Here is a 19,031-nt window from a genome sequence, read left to right as displayed (position 1 = left end):
AGCAACCCAACAATGGGTTGTTCGATTCGTCTGATTATTTCAGGGCCCATAGATCTTGACCAATTGAACAATTTTACCCTATGTCACATTTGCTCTAAAAGATTTAGTTTTTGGGATATAAGCCAAAAACTGCATTTGACCCTTATGTTCTATTTTTAGCCATGGCGGCCATGTTTGTCGATGGATACAAACTTCGGATACAATTTATACACAAGATACCCTAAGGAATATTTAGTTAAAGTTTGAAGGTAATTGGCTCAGTAGTTTCAGAGGAGAAGATTTTTAAATGTTAGCAAACTTGATGAACAAATTGTGTAAAATTGTCTTTAAAGGGCAATAACTCCTTAAGGTGTCAATTGACAATTATGGTCAGATTAACTTTTTTGTAGATCTTACTTTGCTGAACATTATTGCTGCTTACAGTTTATATATATCTATAATAATATTCAAAATAATAACAAAAAACTGCAAAATTTTGTTAAAACTACCAATTCGGTGGCAGCAACCCAACAATGGGTTATTCGATTCGTCTGACAATTTCTGAGCTGATAGATCTTGACCAATTGAACAATTTTACCCCATATCAGATTTGCTCTAAAAGCTTTAGTTTTGGAGATATAAGCCAAAAACTGCATTTGATCCCTATGTTCTATTTTTAGCCATGGCGGCCATGTTTGTAGATGGATCAAAACTTCGGATACAATTTATAAACTAGATACCTTAAGGAACATTTAGTTAAAGTTTGAAGGTATTTGGCCCAGTAGTTTCAGAGGAGAAGATTTTTGAAATAGTTTACGACGACAGACGACGGATGACGACGGACGCCAAGTGATGGCATAAGCTCACATGGGGCCCGAACCGGTGAGCTAACAAAAGTGGTTGCCTAAACACAATTAATTTTTCAGTTTATTTTTTATTTTTGGCATACCTCCTATTAAAATAAACTGCTTCGCTGAGCGCAGCTAGATACGCCCGCAGAGGTCCAACCCTGAACAGTTGGGGCAAAAATGTACACAATATTCAAGCTTGATAACAGGTCTGAATTTGGATTGTAATTAAATATTTGACATATTATAGGTTTCTGAATAAATGTAGTCGAAGAACTTGAAATTGGTTATATGAATTGAATTTATATTCAATTAAAGATTTCTTGCTGTTGTGCAATACACTGTGCTGTTGCGCAATACTTAGTAAATCTGTTGTCAGACTATAAACAAATAAAGTTCAATAAATTCTCAATGTCATATTAGAAATTTATGAAAATGTAAAGGGAGCTTACATCAATAGATATTAACAATTCATCAAAGTTTTATGAGAATTGCTTACAGCATTTTTAAGTTATTGTCCGAAAACTGGAAAATCCCCCCTTTTTTAATGAATAAAACTCCATAACTCAGAAATGATAAATGAAAAATTTATAAAATTCTAAATGGAGCTTACATCAATAGATATAAACAATTCACCAAAGTTTCATAAGAACTGCTGAAGTTATTGTCCGAAAACTGGAAAATCCCTCCTTTTTAAATGAATAAAACCCCATAACTCAGAAATGATAAATGAAAAATTTATAAAATTCTAAATGCAGCTTACATCAATCGATATAAACAATTCATCAAAGTTTCATAAGAACTGCTGAAAGCATTTTTTATTTTTTGTCAGAAAACTGGAAAATCCCCCTTTTTTTATGAATAAAACCCTGAAACTCGGAAATGTAAAATCTAAAATATATAAAAATCGAAAGGGAGCTCATGTCAATAGATATAAACAATTCACCACAATTTCTTACAAGTTGGAGAAAGCATTCTTGAGTTATTGTCCGAAAACTGGAAAATCCCCCTTTTTTTAATGAATAAAACCCCATAACTCGGAAACGTAAAATCTAAAATTTATAAAAAACGAAAGGGAGCTCACGTCAATAGATATAAACAATTCACCAAAGTTTTATGCAAATTGGTTAAAGCGTTTTAGAGTTAATGTCCGACATGTTGACGACAGACGGACAGACGGACAACGGTATACCATAATAAATACCATAGTAAATGGGCATATGTCCTAAGTCAGGAATCTGATGTTCAGTAGTTGTCGTTTGTTGATGTGGTTCATAAGTGTTTCTCGTTTCTCGCTTTTTATATAGATTAGACCGTTGGTTTTCCCGTTTGAATGGTTTTACACTAGTAATTTTTGGGGCCCTTTATAGCTCACTGTTCGGTGTGAGCCAAGGCTCCGTGTTGAAGACCGTACTGTGACCTATAATGGTTCACTTTTATAAATTCTGACTTGGATGGAGAGTTGTCTCATTGGCACTCATACCACATCTTCTTATATCTATATAAAAACTGTGTTGCCATAACTCAAACTTGACCTATATTATCACATGGTATTTAATAAAATAAGAGTGAACACACTGAAATGTCTCGCCTGCTTTACTGAGCATTGATTTTATGTTTTACTACATGTATCACATAAACTTAACATGATCCAAGAAAATGAGGTCATGGTCAGATAAACCAAGCCAGAAATACATGTACACCTTACAATCATTCCATACATGTGTATCGAACATAGTTGACCTATTGCTTATAGTATACAAAAAACAGACCAAACCTTGAAAACTTCATATTGACCAATGAACCATGAAAATGAGGTCAACATCAAAGGATACATGCCAGACATACATGTGTTTATAGTTTAAGAATAACAGACCAAAACACAAAAACTTTAACATTGAGCAATGAACCGTAAAAAATGAGATCAAGGTCAAATAAAACATGCCGGACTGACATGTAGATCGTAGAATATTTCCATACACCAAATATAGTTGACCTATTGCATACAGTATTAGAAAAACTGCTTCGCTGAGCGCAGCTAGATACGCCCGCAGAGGTCCAACCCTGAACAGTTGGGGCAAAAATGGACACAATATTCAAGCTTGATTCAGGTCTGAATTTGGATTGTAATTAAATATTTGACATATTATAGGTGTCTGAATAAATGTATTCAAAGAACTTGAAATTGGTTATATGAATTGAATTTATGTTCAATTAAAGATTTCTTGCTGTTGTGCAATACTTAGTAAATCTGTTGTCAGACTATAAACAAATAAAGTATAATTAATTCTCAATGTCATATTAGAAATTTATGAAAATAAAAAGGGAGCTTACATCAATAGATATAAACAATTCACCAAAGTTTCATGAGAATTGGTGACAGCATTTTTGAGTTATTGTCAGAAAACTGGAAAATCACCCCTTTTTAATGAATAAAACCCCATAACTCAGAAATGTAAAATGTAAAATTTATAAAATTCTAAAGGGAGCTTACATCAATACATACAAACAATTCACCAAAGTTTCATAAGAATTGCTGAAAGCATTTGTGAGTTTTTGTCTGATAACTGGAAAGTCCCCCCTTTTTTTATGAATAAAACCCCGTAACTCGGAAACGTAAAATCTAAAATTTATAAAAATCAAAAGGGAGCTCATGTCAATAGATATAAACAATTCACCACAATTTCTTGCAAGTTGGTGAAAGCATTCTTGACTTATTGTCCGAAAACTGGAAAATCCCCCTTTTTTTAATGAATAAAACCCCATAACTCGGAAACGTAAAATCTAAATTTTATAAAAAACGAAAGGGAGCTCACGTCAATAGATATAAACAATTCACCAAAGTTTTATGCAAATTGGTTTAAGCAATTTTGAGTTAATGTCCGACATGTTGACGACGGACAGACGGACGGACAGACGGACAGACGGACGGACGGACAGACGGACAACGGTATACCATAATACGTCCCGTAAACGGGCGTATAAAAACAGACCAAAACACAAAAACTTAACTTTAACCACTGAACCATGAAAATGAGGTCAAGGTCAGATGACACCTGCCAGTTGGACATGTACACCTTACAATCATTCCATACACAAAATATAGTAGACTTATTGCTTATAGTATCTAAAATATGGACTTGACCACGAAAACTTAACCTTCTTCACTGATCCATGAAATGAGGTCGGGGTCAAGTGATAACTGTCTGACAGGCATAAGGATCTTGCAAGGTATGCACATACCAAATATAGTTATCCTATTACTCATAATAAGAGAGAAATTAACGTTACAAAAAATCTTTACTTTTTTTTCAAGTAGTCACTGAACAATGAAAATGAGGTCAAGGACAATGGACATATGACAGACGGAAACTTCATAACATAAGGCATTTATATACAAAGTATGAAGCATCCAGATCTTCGAACTTCTGAAATATTAAGCTTTTAAGTTAACGCCAGCGTGGGATCACTATCCCTATGTCAATCTTTCTGTGACAGAAGTCGCAGGCTCGACAACAAAACTACTATAAAACAAATTTACCATCTGATGCATGTTGTTAGAACTAGATAATTTAATGGCCTATTAAATACATAACTAACTGCTTCAGATCAGGGCCTAATCTAGGATTTTGGAGAGGGAGAAGTGACTTCTCCTTCCATGAGAGAGAAGGGAGAAGTGGTCAATTTCTTGGAAAAGTGAGATTCCATTACTGTTTCGGTTGCATCGTGTTTTCATGCTTATCACTAAGGAAATTGTTTTATATGCAATAAAAGATATACTTGCAGTTTTTTCATATGTTATTGTACACAATGTATATATAGAAAGTTCTTAATAAAAAGGTTTAGACAATATATAGTTGTTATTTATTTATTGATACCATTGTGTTCTAAATAAAATTTGTTGATTGGGACATGAGGGAGTTGCCTAGTAATATTATCATGATTATGATGCATTAAATTCATGTGCATCTGCCTCAATTTATTTTTAAAAGTCCAGAAAAAATATGACTCCCAGTTTACCTGATGAATTTCACACGACAGGGAATTTAATTTATATCACCACTTGTCATTATTTTGTAAAACATTATTGAATGTCCAGGACATTATGTTAGTTGTAAATTGAGATTATCGTTAAAGATTGTAAGCCTATAAATGAAAATATCTTTCAATCGCATATTAATTATCCAATAAAGAGCTAATTTCTATCATTTTTTAAGGATATCATCCAACGAAATGGTCGTGAGAAAAATTCCACTGCTGATCACAATCTGTTCGAGTGTTGTACGTTTGCAATCACATTATCCATCAGCTGTCTTTCTACCTTTTATATTTCAATTTTTATTCAATCAATATAATAAATCTACCGTTAATTCCCACCCTTTACCTACCGAATAGTAAAATTGATCGACTCGTGTAAATAATAAAAAAAAAACAAATCAGCTGAGTGATTACGCAACATCCTCGGATGAAAATCATCGTAAAATGATAACTTAAACAGACGGTCAGATTTCCGTTTGAATAGTTTTGAAAGTTATATCCGAGGATTTTCAAAGTTGCCGTTGTATTTATTTAATTTGATCGTTGACAGTATTAGTCCTGGGTCATTTCGAAAATCTTGATGTTCCTTGTCAGCCGCCATTTTTTTTTACCTGTGAGACTTGTCAATCACAAGTTGTCTCCCTTTTACCGATTTTGATAGTGATTTGACTTCGCCATGAAGAGAGTCGGCCGGCGAGATTTAGCCATTTTTAAAATTCTTTGGCGACTTAAATCGTCATTTCGCCGGCAAGATTATGGCCTGCTTCAGATTTCTAAAGGATAACAAGTAGAACCAGTAAACCCAGTTAACAGCCCTGTAAAGGTGATATTTTTTAAACTTTAGTTGTTTGAGTAAATCTAATGTGAATGTATTATTTTTGAAAGCATGATGAAAAATTGTATGTCTGCTTCATATATTATAAACATGTTAGCCTGAAATAGGAAGAGATTTCATTTTAGTAAATTTTTCCTGAAATTGTCACCTTTATCACCTTATTTCATGATTTCATATGTGGCGCCACCCCTCGCCCATTGAAATTTTGGTTAAAAAGTAAAGAATATGGTTTATAAAGAATAATTTAGCAATAATATTTGTGGTAGAGCAGTAGTGCCACTGTTAATTTTGCAAAAAACTGTCATAAATTTTGCCAAATTATGCTAAAAATCAGGTTTAAATGAAAGTCACATACATTTATGATGCAATTGGAGAAAATCTTCTCTTACTGAAACTATTGGACATTTTAACAAATGTTTTTATCAAGTTTTCACTACATTATTGCAGTTTAAAAAGTTCAGATTTTAAGGGCCAAAATTATGGGTTGCTGAATCAACTCCTTTATTGCATTATCTAAGAAACAGATTTCTAAAGAATGAATTTATTGCATTATTTATGAAATTGATCAATACCTTTCTTGGTTGTTCATTTTCTGACATTTCCATTGGTGGTACATAATCATCTACATCTATGTCTTCATCATCCATATCAAAATCATCATTTGACATATTTCTGAAAAAAAATATGATGTTTTTCAATTTGAAATGAAACATCAATTATTCTTCATTGTAGTAAGTACTTGTGTGTGGGTGTAAAAAAAAGTTGCTTTAACATGTTATCTTGTGTTCAGCATGAAGGTATCAAATTCAAAAGCTGCTTAAACTTGTAAAGAAAAATCACTAGAAATCAAAACACCCTACATCAACTGTCAAGATGAAAAACAGGAATAAAAGCCCTGTTCATTGATAATTTTCTATGTTTTCTATGTATTGTGTGCGATTTTGTCCCATGTACATTTACATTTGTTTTTTAGTTTCATATGTATTGTCTATCATTTGTTGTTTCGAAATTATTGGTCTATTGTTGGGCAATGTATGACAAATATATGTTGAAAAACCTCGACCGTAATTATAAATTATGTAATTCATTGACCGCTCCCCACATGTGTAACTTCAAGGCATATTTTAGCGGCCATCGATGTCTTTCAAAATTACTGCACTTTTCTTGTATCCCTGGTGCTTTCGACTGGAGAACCCTTCGTACACAAAGCACCGCACAAGTTGGCACTCCGAGGCGGGTGGGGAGCAAGAAGGTGAACTGTGGTTTATTTTTATCAATAGTACCGCTTAAGTCGACGCTAGGGGCCATCTTGACCTTGTTGTAGGGTATGAATGATTCGTTCATTGTTGAAGACCCTACATCAACTGTCAAGATGAAGAACAGGAATAAAAGCCCTGTTCATTGATAATTTTCTATGTTTTCTATGTATTGTGTGCGATTTTATCCCATGTACATTTACTCCATATCCTTTCATTTTCTATACCATACAGTTTTGAAAGATAAACATGTGGTTTGTTTGATCTATTAAAGTTCTCTATTGGTCAAAATTCAATTTCAAGTATTCTTGCCTTCCTTTACTTTAACAAGTGTGAATTCACAAAAAAATGGTGACCATGCCTGATGAAGTCACATAGATTGAACACTTACTTTTTTTTAGATCAAAAAATTTGCCTACATGTCTTCTAAAAATCATAGGAGAAAAACAGATTCCACCACCTTTCTTTTATGATACAATATTTCTCCACTCACAACAATCAAATTAACAATGTTTAAAATGCTTGGCAAGCTTTCATATCTTTTTATTTCAAAATTGTCTCAAAAGGATAAAAGTCGTTCCACACTAGCTGAAGTGGTAGAATCTTATCAGGATTTAATTCTTAAATAAAATTTAATGAACTGTTTTTCTCAGATATTAGTGGCTAACTTAGAACAAATGCCAGGAAAGATCATTTGTTTATTATCTACGTCATGCCTGCAAAACGTAGAAAAACAGAAAGAAAATTTGTTGTTTTATTTAAGTAGTACAAAGCTGGCCCAGATATTCATGTATCCTGTCATTATTACCCAGCAGGATATTCTGTTCTTGTTGATTCTGTTTCAGCAACCACTGTTCTCGTTGCTGATTTTCCCAGTTTTTTACCACTATTTGACATGTTTAATCCCTGCAATAAAAAATATGTATGCTCTAAAAAAATAAGATGATAATGATAATGCTGTTTTTCAAACAGGGACTGGTCAGATCTTACATTATCAGTGTATTTTGTTGTAAGTCTTTCACTTTAAAACTTCTTGTGCATGAAGAAACACAGTGAAAATTGTTGAAGCATAATCCCAGTCAATGATATAATCACCATGATCACATCACAATTACAAGTTGTACATGAACATCAAATCAGTGATATATTCCAAGCAACTGGACACTTTTACTCACATTAGTTTTTTCAATTCAAAATATTTATGGGGAAAAAAATTATTTGTAATGTCTGATACAATTTGTTAGCAGATCTTCATTTGAGCATAAAAACATAAAATGTGTTAAACAACATTTCTCTGCAATATGATTTTTTCAATGGACTTGTTACAGTAGATGCAAATAACATAAAAAGATAACTTACAAAATTAATACACTGACGAAGGCGACATTTCTGTCGAATTCTATTCATTCCACCAAACTTTTTCATGTCCTGAAATGAGAATTTCTTTTACTTTTTCTAATCAATAATGGACCACATTAAAAAAAACTGCAAAAATATAAATTCAATCTAAAAACTATAACCTTCAGTTTTACTCCATCTTGATTTTAATCGTATAAAAGAGGACACTTAAAAGAACATTGATAACATGCTGTATTATTGAAATAATCATAAAACATCTCTATACATGTAATTTCTGATTGATTAAAGACTGCTGAAAGTCAAGCAGCAAATGTTACATGAATATTCAGAATGATAAAATGAGTAAAATACCATTATTTTGTCTTTTTCTGCTTTATTGAAAAGATAGTCCACTTCATGAGTTCAATTTAATCAAGTGTTTGTTATTTATCTAATTTTTGAATTTCTTATACCTTTAAAACTCTATTTCTCTCTTTAAGTATGTAATGTTATGCATATAATGTATGAAAGATATGTTTCTGTGCTAATAAAAGACATTCATCATAAAAAAAAAATTTTTAAATGAATATACCCTGCTTTGTACTTGATAGACATGAAGAGATTCATGCCAACTCACAAGTTAACAGTCACTAGTAAAAAATGTCATCCTGCTCAGAAATTTTATTGGGACTCCGAGATAAAAGATCTTTTACTCTTATCTCAAAATATCAGTTGTAAAGTCTCTGGTTTGAATTTTAAAGTCTTTGGTTTGATTCTGTCAGGATTAAACCCACAACTTTCTGCACTTGAGGCGAGCGTGCTACCATGAGACCACAGACAATATTATATGATTCCTGAGGATGAATCTGAGTTTATGTGTAATTCTAATTATTTTTTTTCAGACAGTAGCTTAAACTAATTTAATATACAAACTATTCATGAAGAGTATAGTGTTTTATCTAGAACTGAATAAGGGTATGGTAAATTTTTTACAAAAAGGGCACTTTGCGCATCGACTATACCAAAGAGGGCACTTTGCTCATTGTTGAAGGCCGTACGGTGACCTATAGCTGTTAATTTCTGTGTCATTTGGTCTATTGTGGAGAGTTGTCTCATTGGCAATCATACCACATCTTCTTTTTTTATACATAAATTAAATAGTAATTTACACATATTCAGGGCTCACACTACTTCAAAATCATAGAGAGAAGTGACTTCTATTTTTGAAACAGATAGGGAGAAGTGGTGAGATTTGAAAGAGAAGTGCTCATTCGCTTGAGGCCCTATAATGTTTCGTTTTTACTATAATAAAAAGGGCCATAATGATATGTATCCTATTTTTTTTATATTGTTCAATTCATACCTGGGTATACAATTAATATAACAGTTCAAATTCAAAGTTGTTTAAGTTTATCATATTTAGTTGTACAATTATATTAGTCCTCTTGTCAGAAACTACCAACTAAATATCTAGCACTAATAAAAAAGAACTTTATTTTATATCAAAAAGGAAAAGAAAATTGTTACATCAATTAAAATTCAATAAAAAAAACTACTCTGATATCATGTTCATGAAATTCAGTGTTTCTCATTATATATAAGATATATATAGATATATAAATTTAACAAAGTTAAGCTGGGACATAATATAATGATTAGTATAATAGTCCCAGAGTTGAGCAACATTAATAAATAAATGGAAACAAGAGGCTCTCAAGAGCCTGAATCGCTCACCTGTATTTCAGAGGAGAAGATTTTTAAATGTTAGCAAACTTGATGAACAAATTGTGTAAAATTGTCTTTAAAGGGCAATAACTCCTTAAGGGGTCAATTGACAATTTTGGTCAGATTAACTTTTTTGTAGATCTTACTTCGCTGAACATTATTGCAGCTTACAGTTTATATCTATCTATAATAATATTCAAGATAATAACAAAAAACTGCAAAATTTTGTTAAAACTACCAATTTGGTGGCAGAAACCCAACAATGGGTTGTTCGATTCGTCTGATAATTTCAGGACCGATAGATCTTGACCAATTGAACACTTTTACCCCCTGTCAGAATTGCTCTAAAAGCTTTAGTTTTTGAGATATAAGCCAAAAACTGCATTTGACCCTTATGTTTTATTTTTAGCCATGGCGGCCATGTTTGTCGATGGATCAAAACATCGGATACATATTATAAACAAGATACCCTAAGGAACATCTAGTTAAAGTTTGAAGGTAATTGGCCCAGTAGTTTCAGGGGGGAGAAGATTTTTAAATGTTAGCAAACTTGATGAACAAATTGTGTAAAATTGTCTTTAAAGGGCAATAACTCCTTAAGGGGTCAATTGACAATTATGGTCGTATTAACTTTTTTGTAGATCTTACTTTGCTGAACATTATTGCTGTTTCCAGTTTATATCTATCTATAATAATATTCAAAATAACAAAAAACTGCAAAATTTCCTTAAAACTACCAATTTAGTGGCAGCAACCCAACAATGGGTTGTTCGATTCGTCTGAAAATTTCAGGGCTGATAGATCTTGACCAATTGAACACTTTTACCCCATGTCAGATTTGCTCTAAAAGCTTTAGTTTTTAAGATATAAGCCAAAAACTGCATTTGACCCCTATGTTCTATTTTTAGCCATGGTGGCCATGTTTGTCCATGGATCAAAACTTCGGATATAATTTATAAACTAGATACCCTAAGGAACATTTAGTTAAAGTTTGAAGGTATTTGGCCCAGTAGTTTCAGAGGAGAAGATTTTTGAAATAGTTTATGACGACAGACGACGACAGATGACGGACGCCAAGTGATGGCATAAGCTCACATGGGGCCCGAAGGGCCCTGATGAGCTAAAAATGCATATATATGGAAATATATACATTAATCAAGTAGATCTAACCAAAAGTATGTTAATGCGTGTGGAATGCATAATTTTTCCTTTTGGGATCAATATTCTTTTGTCAGCTGTGCCATTCATGCGTCCGTAGTCATTTTCGTAAGAATCCGGATTTCGTTCATAGCAGGTCCGTGTCCGCTGAATCCTGACTCCGATCCGTAGTTCGTACAAATATTTCAATGGCGGACGAAGAAAATTTACTAAAATAAACGATGTTTGGCACGCAATTTGGAAAGGAATGTGACGTTTTTAATGCAATAAATGGATTACAGATCTACTTCAGGCAACTTTCATCACTTTCTAATGAAGTAACAAACTTATTTTGCCGAAAGTTAGAATGATTTGATGTACGCTCTTGAGTCTCGCAGAAGTGATAAAAATTGTCTTCATGAAATAAAATGCAACCAACTCTTTAGTCAATGCTTCATTGTGGTTGTCCCCCTTCGATCAGCGAAAAACCAATACCGCGACTCGATCTCGATCCAAATAACGCAAAAGGGCACATGGCGTCAAATTTTTCGGGAGAAAAAAGGCGTGGTGTCCGAAAACTAGAGGCTCCCAAGAGCCTGTGTCGCTCACCTGATTCTACTTTGGTTTTGGAAATCATGTAAAAATAGATTAAAATCATAACAGATACCCTAATAATGAGTGAGGCCAAATTTGGTTTAATATTGGTCCTGTAATTTAATAAAAAATCCTGGTGGCCATCTTGAACAGTAAATCGGCAACAAAGTAGCAACACTTCATCAGCACCTCATAAGAAACATTTATGCCATGTTTTGGTTTCATTCCATTCAGTGCACCTCTAGAAGAAGCATTTGTATGTATTTCCCTTAGGGTCTTATGTTAAAGAAAGTCCCCCCATTGGCGGCCATCATGGATGAAGGATCAGCTTCAAAGTAACAAAACTTAGTCAGCACCTCATAAGGAACATTCATGCCATGTTTGGTTTCAATCCATTCAGTATGTGGTTCTCTAAAAGAAGACATCTGTATGTATTGTCCATAGGGTCCTTTGTTAAACATTGTCCCCATCTGGCAGCCATTGTGGATGAAGGATCAGCTTCAAAGTAACAACACTTGGTCAGCACCTCAAAAGGAACATGCATGCCATGTTTGGTTTCATTCCATTCAATGGTTCTCTAAAAGAAAACATTTGTATGTATTTCTCATAGGGTCCTATGTTAAACTAAGTCCTCCAAAGGCGGCCATCTTAGACTATGGATCGGCTTCATAGTAACAACACTTGGTCAGCACCTCATAAGGAACATTCATGCCATGTTTGGTTTCATTGCATTCAGTGGTTCTCTAAAAGAAGACATTTGTATGTATTTCCCATAGGGTCCTATGTTAAACTAAGTCCCCTGCTGGCGGCCATCTTGGATGATGGATCAGCTTCAAAGTAACAACACTTGGTCAGATCCTCATAAGGAACATTCATGTCATGTTTGGTTTCATTCCATTCAGTGGTTCTCTAAAAGAAGACATTTGTTTTTATTTCCCATAGGGTCCTATGTTAAACTAAGTCCCCCCGCTGGCGGCCATCTTGGATTATGGATCAGCTTCAAAGTAACAACACTCGGTCAGCACCTCATAAGGAACATTCATGCCATGTTTGGTTTCATTCCATTCAGTGGTTCTCTAAAAGAAGACATTTGTATGTATTTCTCTTAGGGTCCCATGTTAAACTAAGTCCCCTGCTGGCGGCCATCTTGGATTATGGATCGGCTTCAAAGTAACAACACTCGGTCAGCACCTCATAAGAGACATTCATGCCATGTTTGGTTTCATTCCATTCAGTGGTTCTCTAAAAGAAGACATTTGTATGTATTTCCCATAGGGTCCAATGTTAAACTAAGTCCCCTGCTGGCGGCCATCTTGGATTATGGATCGGCTTCAAAGTAACAACACTCGGTCAGCACCTCATAAGGAACATTCATACCATGTTTGGTTTCATTCCATCGTGGTTCTCTAAAAGAAGACATTTGTATGTATTTCCCATAGGGTCCTATGTTAAACTAAGTCCCCCGCTGGCGGCCATCTTGGATAATGGATCAGCTTCAAAGTAACAACACTTGGTCAGCAGCTCATAAGGAACATTCATGCCATGTTTGGTTTCATTCCATTCAGTGGTTCTCTAAAAGAAGACATTTGTATGTATTTCCCATAGGGTCCTATGTTAAACTAAGTCCCCCGCTGGCGGCCATCTTGGTTGATGGATCCGCTACAAAGTTTCAACACTTGGTCAGCACCTCATAAGGAACATTCATGCTATGTTTGGTTTCATTCCATTCAGTGGTTCTCTTGAAGAAGTTCAAAATGTAAAAAGTTAACAAGACGACGGACGACGACGGACGCCAAGTGATGAGAAAAGCTCACTTGGCCCTTCGGGCCAGGTGAGCTAAAAAGGGCATGGCGTCGCACCATGCTAAAACACTAGAGTACTTGTGCAAATTTTCTTTAATCAAAAGCCAAAAAACTGCTATTAATATTAGGTATTTCTTTAAAAAAAAAATTTTGCAGGAAATATTGCTCTTAACAATCTCTAATTTGTGTAATTATAAATTATAAACATGCTGAATAACAAACCTTGCAAAAATCACATCTCCCACAATCCTCTGTTTTATGACAGTTAACACATTCCCCACATCTTCTTGTTGATTTCCTCTTTGCAGACTCCTATAATGTTACAACATTTTTCAAGAAAAATATCACAGAACTTCTACAAAGGATGTCATAGAATTCAAAATGATGTGGTCTAGTATAGCTTATGAGCTAAGAAATAAACCCGAACAAAAAATCATTTAAGCATGAAATGTAAAACAAATAATGCTCAAAAGTTAAAAAGTTATATTATAAACAAGAATGTGTCCATAGTACACGGATTCCCACTCGCACTATCATTTTCTATGTTCAGTGGACCATGAAATTGGGGTAAAAACTCTAATTTGGCATTATAATTATAAAGATCATATCATAGGGAACATGTGTACTAAGTTTGAAGTTGATAGGACTTCAACTTCATCAAAAACTACCTTAACCAAAAACTTTAACCTGAAGCAGGACAGACAGACGGATGGACAGACGGATGAGAGGACAGAAGGATGCACAGATCGAAAAATTCGTAAGGGTTCCGCGGAATCCAGTGTCTCGCCTTTTTTTTGCTGTTAATCCCAGGCTCAACAAAAATGAGGAAAAAAAATTAATAAAAATATTCCTCTCTATACTATCTTTTGATTGTAAGTAGCTTCTGTCCAAGTTTGGTAAAAATCCAGGATAATTTATGAATCTAATAAATGTTTTAAAAACTTAAACTGCAGACTGTATGTAATGTTGACTGGAAGAAAAACTAAGTCCATTTATAAGTAAAATACCGACCGACCGACCGACCGACCGACCGACCGACCGACCGACCGACCGACCGACCGACCGACCGACCGACCGACCGACCGACCGACCGACCGACCGACCGACCGACCGACCGACCGACCGACCGACCGACCGACCGACCGACCGACCGACCGACCGACCGACCGACCGACCGACCGACCGACCGACCGACAGACCGACAGACCGACAGACAGACAGACAGACAGACAGACAGACAGACAGACAGACAGACAGACAGACAGACAGACAGACAGGCAGGCAGGCAGGCAGACAGACAGACAGACAGACAGACAGACAGAGTGCAAACCTATTCGACTTCGACGGTAGGGGACTAAAAACTTACCTTTTCTTTCTTATTACTACTGTGGATTCATTTATTTTCCTGGATTAAGGAAAACTTACATGTTCGTGGATATTTAATTTTGTGGTTTTTGACAATGTCTGCAAACAAGCCTATAGTAAATTTGCCATTCGTTGAACATTTAATTTCGTGGTTAACCTATAACCACGAAATCCACGAAAATTGGTATCCAACGAATAATAATGAATCCACAGTATATCAGCAGATGGTAAATATTCTACATCTTTACCACTACTTTTTGTCTACTTTCTCTGTCTATAGGAGCATGGAATATATTCTACATCCTTACCATTTCTTTTTTGTCTACTTTCTGTCTATAGGTGCATCAAATATATTCTACATCCTTACCATTTCTTTTTGTCTACTTTCTCTGTCTATAGGTGCATGGAATATATTCTACATCTTTAACATTTCTAATTGTCTACTTTCTCTGTCTATAGGTGCATGGAATATATTCTACATCCTTACCATTCCTTTTTGTCTACTTTCTCTGTCTATAGGTGCATGGAATATATTCTACATCTTTAACATTTCTTTTTGTCTACTTTCTCTGTCTATAGGTGCATGGAATATATTCTATATCTTTAACATTTCTTTTTGTCTACTTTCTCTGTCTATAGGTGCATGGAATATATTCTACATCTCTACCATTCCTTTTTGTCTACTTTCTCTGTCTATAGGTGCATGGAATATATTCTACATCCCTACCATTTCTTTTTGCCTACTTTCTCTATCTATAGATGCATGGAATATATTCTACATCCTTACTGTTTCCTTTTGTCTACTGTCACCGTCAGTAGGTGGAATATATTCACCTTTTCTTCGTGTTTACTTTCTCCGTCTGTAGTTGGAATATATTTACCTTTTCTTTGTGTCTACTATCTCCGTCTGTAGGGGGTATATATTCTACTTCCTTACCTTTGCTTTATGTCTAATATCTCTGTTTGTGTTGAAAATATTTATTTACCTTTTCTTTCTGTCTACTTTCTCTGTCTGTAGTCGGTACATATTCTACATCCTTTATCTTCTTTTTTTTGTATTTAACTTGTAATGAAGGATCTTTTTCTACAATATGTAATATTATAACACTCTATAATTTTTTTTTTTAAATATTTGTCAATGTTTGTGCAAAAAAATATTTTCCTGAGGAAAGTGTGACGAAAATATTTGTTGGACAAATGGACAGACAGATGACGGAGCAGAGACAGACAAGATGAATGCAATATAGCTACCACTCCTAGAGTGGGTGTAAATATAGGTAACTATATACTATATGTCACATTCTAATATGACGTGCTTCTTTCGCTTTGTAAACAACACCGTGATAAAATTCTTGATATATCTATACTTATATACTATATATCGCAGACTCAGAGATGTGCATATTGGTGGCTGCTACTATTTACCTCCCACGTAAATCCACATGTATCGTAACCTATGTGCAAACACTATGTCGATTTCATTGTGTTCAAATTGAAATTGAAAAAGAAACTACAGAACCATTATTCCTATTATAATGCATAACAAAAAGAATTAATTCACAAGAGCTTAAAAAATGTATAAAATCAAAATAAAATAAAATTCTGCGAAATTTCATGAATAATCTTGGCGCATTAACGTCATGTCATAACATGACGTCATACGAATGAAAACTCTCAAGCTGATGGTTTTCCGTTACGTATACGCCCTGAATTCGAATAATATTGCATTAAAATGGAGTTTTGAGGTAGGTGTTGTTTCATTGTCTATTCCATTGTATTATTTGCACATTTGTGGATTTTAGCTAGTCAACATGGCGGCTCACTCTTTAGTTACGACATGTCAACTCTGGATTTGACAGTAAATAGTAGCCAACGAAAAAAAAAATGTTTGGGTTAAGAATTATGAGAATTGAACACATTTTTTCTAGTGCTTATTTAAGAAATAATTCATGTAAGACTTAGATTTATTTGAAATTTGTAGCTTTTATCTTACAGGGGGCAAAATACAACAGCCATACACTTGGCAATCTTACCTTCGCTTCAGTTTTTAAATAACCGTATTTGTCCTATTAGAATCGAAATAGTTCATGAAAGCCATAGATTTGTTGGACATTTACACATGGCCTGGGTCGTGATATTCATTAATTTTATCCCTCGCTAACGCTCAGGATAAAATTCGAATATCACGGCCCAGGCCATGTGTAAATGTCCAACAAATCTATGGCTTCCATGAATTATTTCTTAATTCTGCAATGATTCAAAAAGTTTGGCAAAGAAATATAATACAAGAGATTGCAACTAGGTGAAATCTCATAATACAAATGCACTTTGTTGCTAATCAAGTTGTCAGTTGTCATTGCAGACCCATTTCATCAAAACTGTATCCTTTATACTAAAACACCTTAGTATCCACAGCAGAAGACTATATAAATCAATCAATGAGGCATTGATTACAAGTGGACGTCTACAACAACAGTGGACACTATCGTAACTAACAAAAAGGTTTTCAGTGTATACCACATGATTTGAATATTAAACATTATGTAACGAAATCTCCATTTGAGGGGCAAGCTTTGTTTAGATAGTGAATTAATGAAGGAACTTGATGTGTATGTATTTTCGAAGAATATTATATTTGAACAAAAACAAAAAAACAAAAACAAAATTGAGTGTTGCCTTTTAAAGTCAGTAATTATACATTGCATTCTTTGGTGTCAATTAGTTACAGTAATTCATTTCTTTATTTTCATAATAGTGGAAAAACCTTTTGTAATTAATACCGATTAATACAGAGAGAAAAATTATGTGTGTATTTTAGTTTAGATGATATGCCATTTAATTAACCATTGAGGTGATCTCCGAAGACTGCTGACGGTCATATAACCCGATATAAACATAAATATAGAAATAAATAGATAGCGAACACATGCAATTGGATTTTTCTAGGTCTGCTTGATTTCTTATTATAGATTTAAAAATATGTTAATCACCATTTTTACCTGTATAAGAATGAGTTTTTTGTGAATCGAATCAGTCAACCAAATGGTTTTACCCTTTTCTCACTTTCAATGTTGACATACTATTTCTTTTAATGGCTGAATACGCACAGGTTATTGCAGTGTTCTCCCCAGGGCCTTTTACCATCATGGTAAAGTGATGCTATATTACTTGAATGTGATGCTATCTGAGATTATTATGTTAAAGATTGTGTTATGGATGTGATGCTATAATTTCTAGAAATAAGATGGTATTTTAGAATTCCCTGTTTACCAGGATGCTATATGAAATTTGTGGGGAGAACACATTGTAACCAATCTCTAGCTAAGGGGTCAAATTGAAGGTCACATGAATGCCGATTCAATGAGGTTGAAATAAGCAGCGCAGTCTCTTAGCTGGCAGCCAAAAGCATATTATTATTTCACTATTTCACTTTCATTAATGATTGAACAAAAAAACAAATATATCGTAATATTTTTTCATATCTTGTAGCTAATGCCCCTTTAACACAAGCAGATATTTACATAAATTAGATTTTTCTAATTTTCAGTAAAAAGATATTGATCAAGAGTTTGGATTTCCTTCCTTTAACTTAATATATCTCTGAAATTCAATTTTTTATGAAATTAATGGGGTTTTTTTCTTTTCCATTGTTACAAGATAGGTCATATAGAACAGTGATTTAAAAGGGTATTAGCTGTCAAATTCGTGTGAACTGATTGGACTTAAATTCTCATAATTGATTTATAACATACTAAAACGTATATCCAAATTACAAAAAGTCTAATATAACAATATAAACAATTAACAATGCATGGACTCGATAATATGTATCAACATTTCGTGTGTATTTTTGTCTAGACGTCATCTAATTAACCATCGAGATGACCTCCGTATCAAAGACTTCCAACGGTCATAGAACCCAATATAAACATAAATATAAATATAAACAGATAGAGACCACATGCAATTGGATTTTTCGAGGTCTGTTTGATTTCATATTGTAGGTTTAAAAGTATGTTTATCATCGATTTTACCTGTATAAGAATGAATTTTTGTGGATTGAATCAGTCAACCAAATGATTCATCCTTGTTTCACTTTCAATGTTGACATTCT

General features: G+C 34.0%; 1 protein-coding gene across 3 annotated transcripts in view; it reads right to left on the bottom strand.

Moving 5' to 3' along the window:
• Positions 1–19,031, bottom strand: part of LOC127710440 (CXXC-type zinc finger protein 1-like) — a 47,746-nt gene that overhangs the window by 13,562 nt on the left and 15,153 nt on the right. For all 3 annotated transcript variants that reach the window (XM_052216292.1, XM_052216283.1, XM_052216302.1), the window contains 5 exons: positions 15,904–16,001; positions 13,775–13,864; positions 8,316–8,384; positions 7,765–7,862; positions 6,273–6,372 (listed from right to left, as the gene is read on the bottom strand). In XM_052216292.1, coding sequence (XP_052072252.1) covers positions 6,273–6,372; positions 7,765–7,862; positions 8,316–8,384; positions 13,775–13,864; positions 15,904–16,001 — 455 coding nt within the window. The remainder of the gene's footprint in view (positions 1–6,272; positions 6,373–7,764; positions 7,863–8,315; positions 8,385–13,774; positions 13,865–15,903; positions 16,002–19,031) is intronic.

This window comes from Mytilus californianus, unplaced genomic scaffold (genome assembly GCF_021869535.1).
Source record: "Mytilus californianus isolate M0D057914Y unplaced genomic scaffold, xbMytCali1.0.p SCAF_1, whole genome shotgun sequence".
Classification (NCBI taxonomy): Eukaryota; Metazoa; Mollusca; class Bivalvia; order Mytilida; family Mytilidae; genus Mytilus; species Mytilus californianus.
This window is presented reverse-complemented; position numbering and strand designations above follow the sequence as displayed.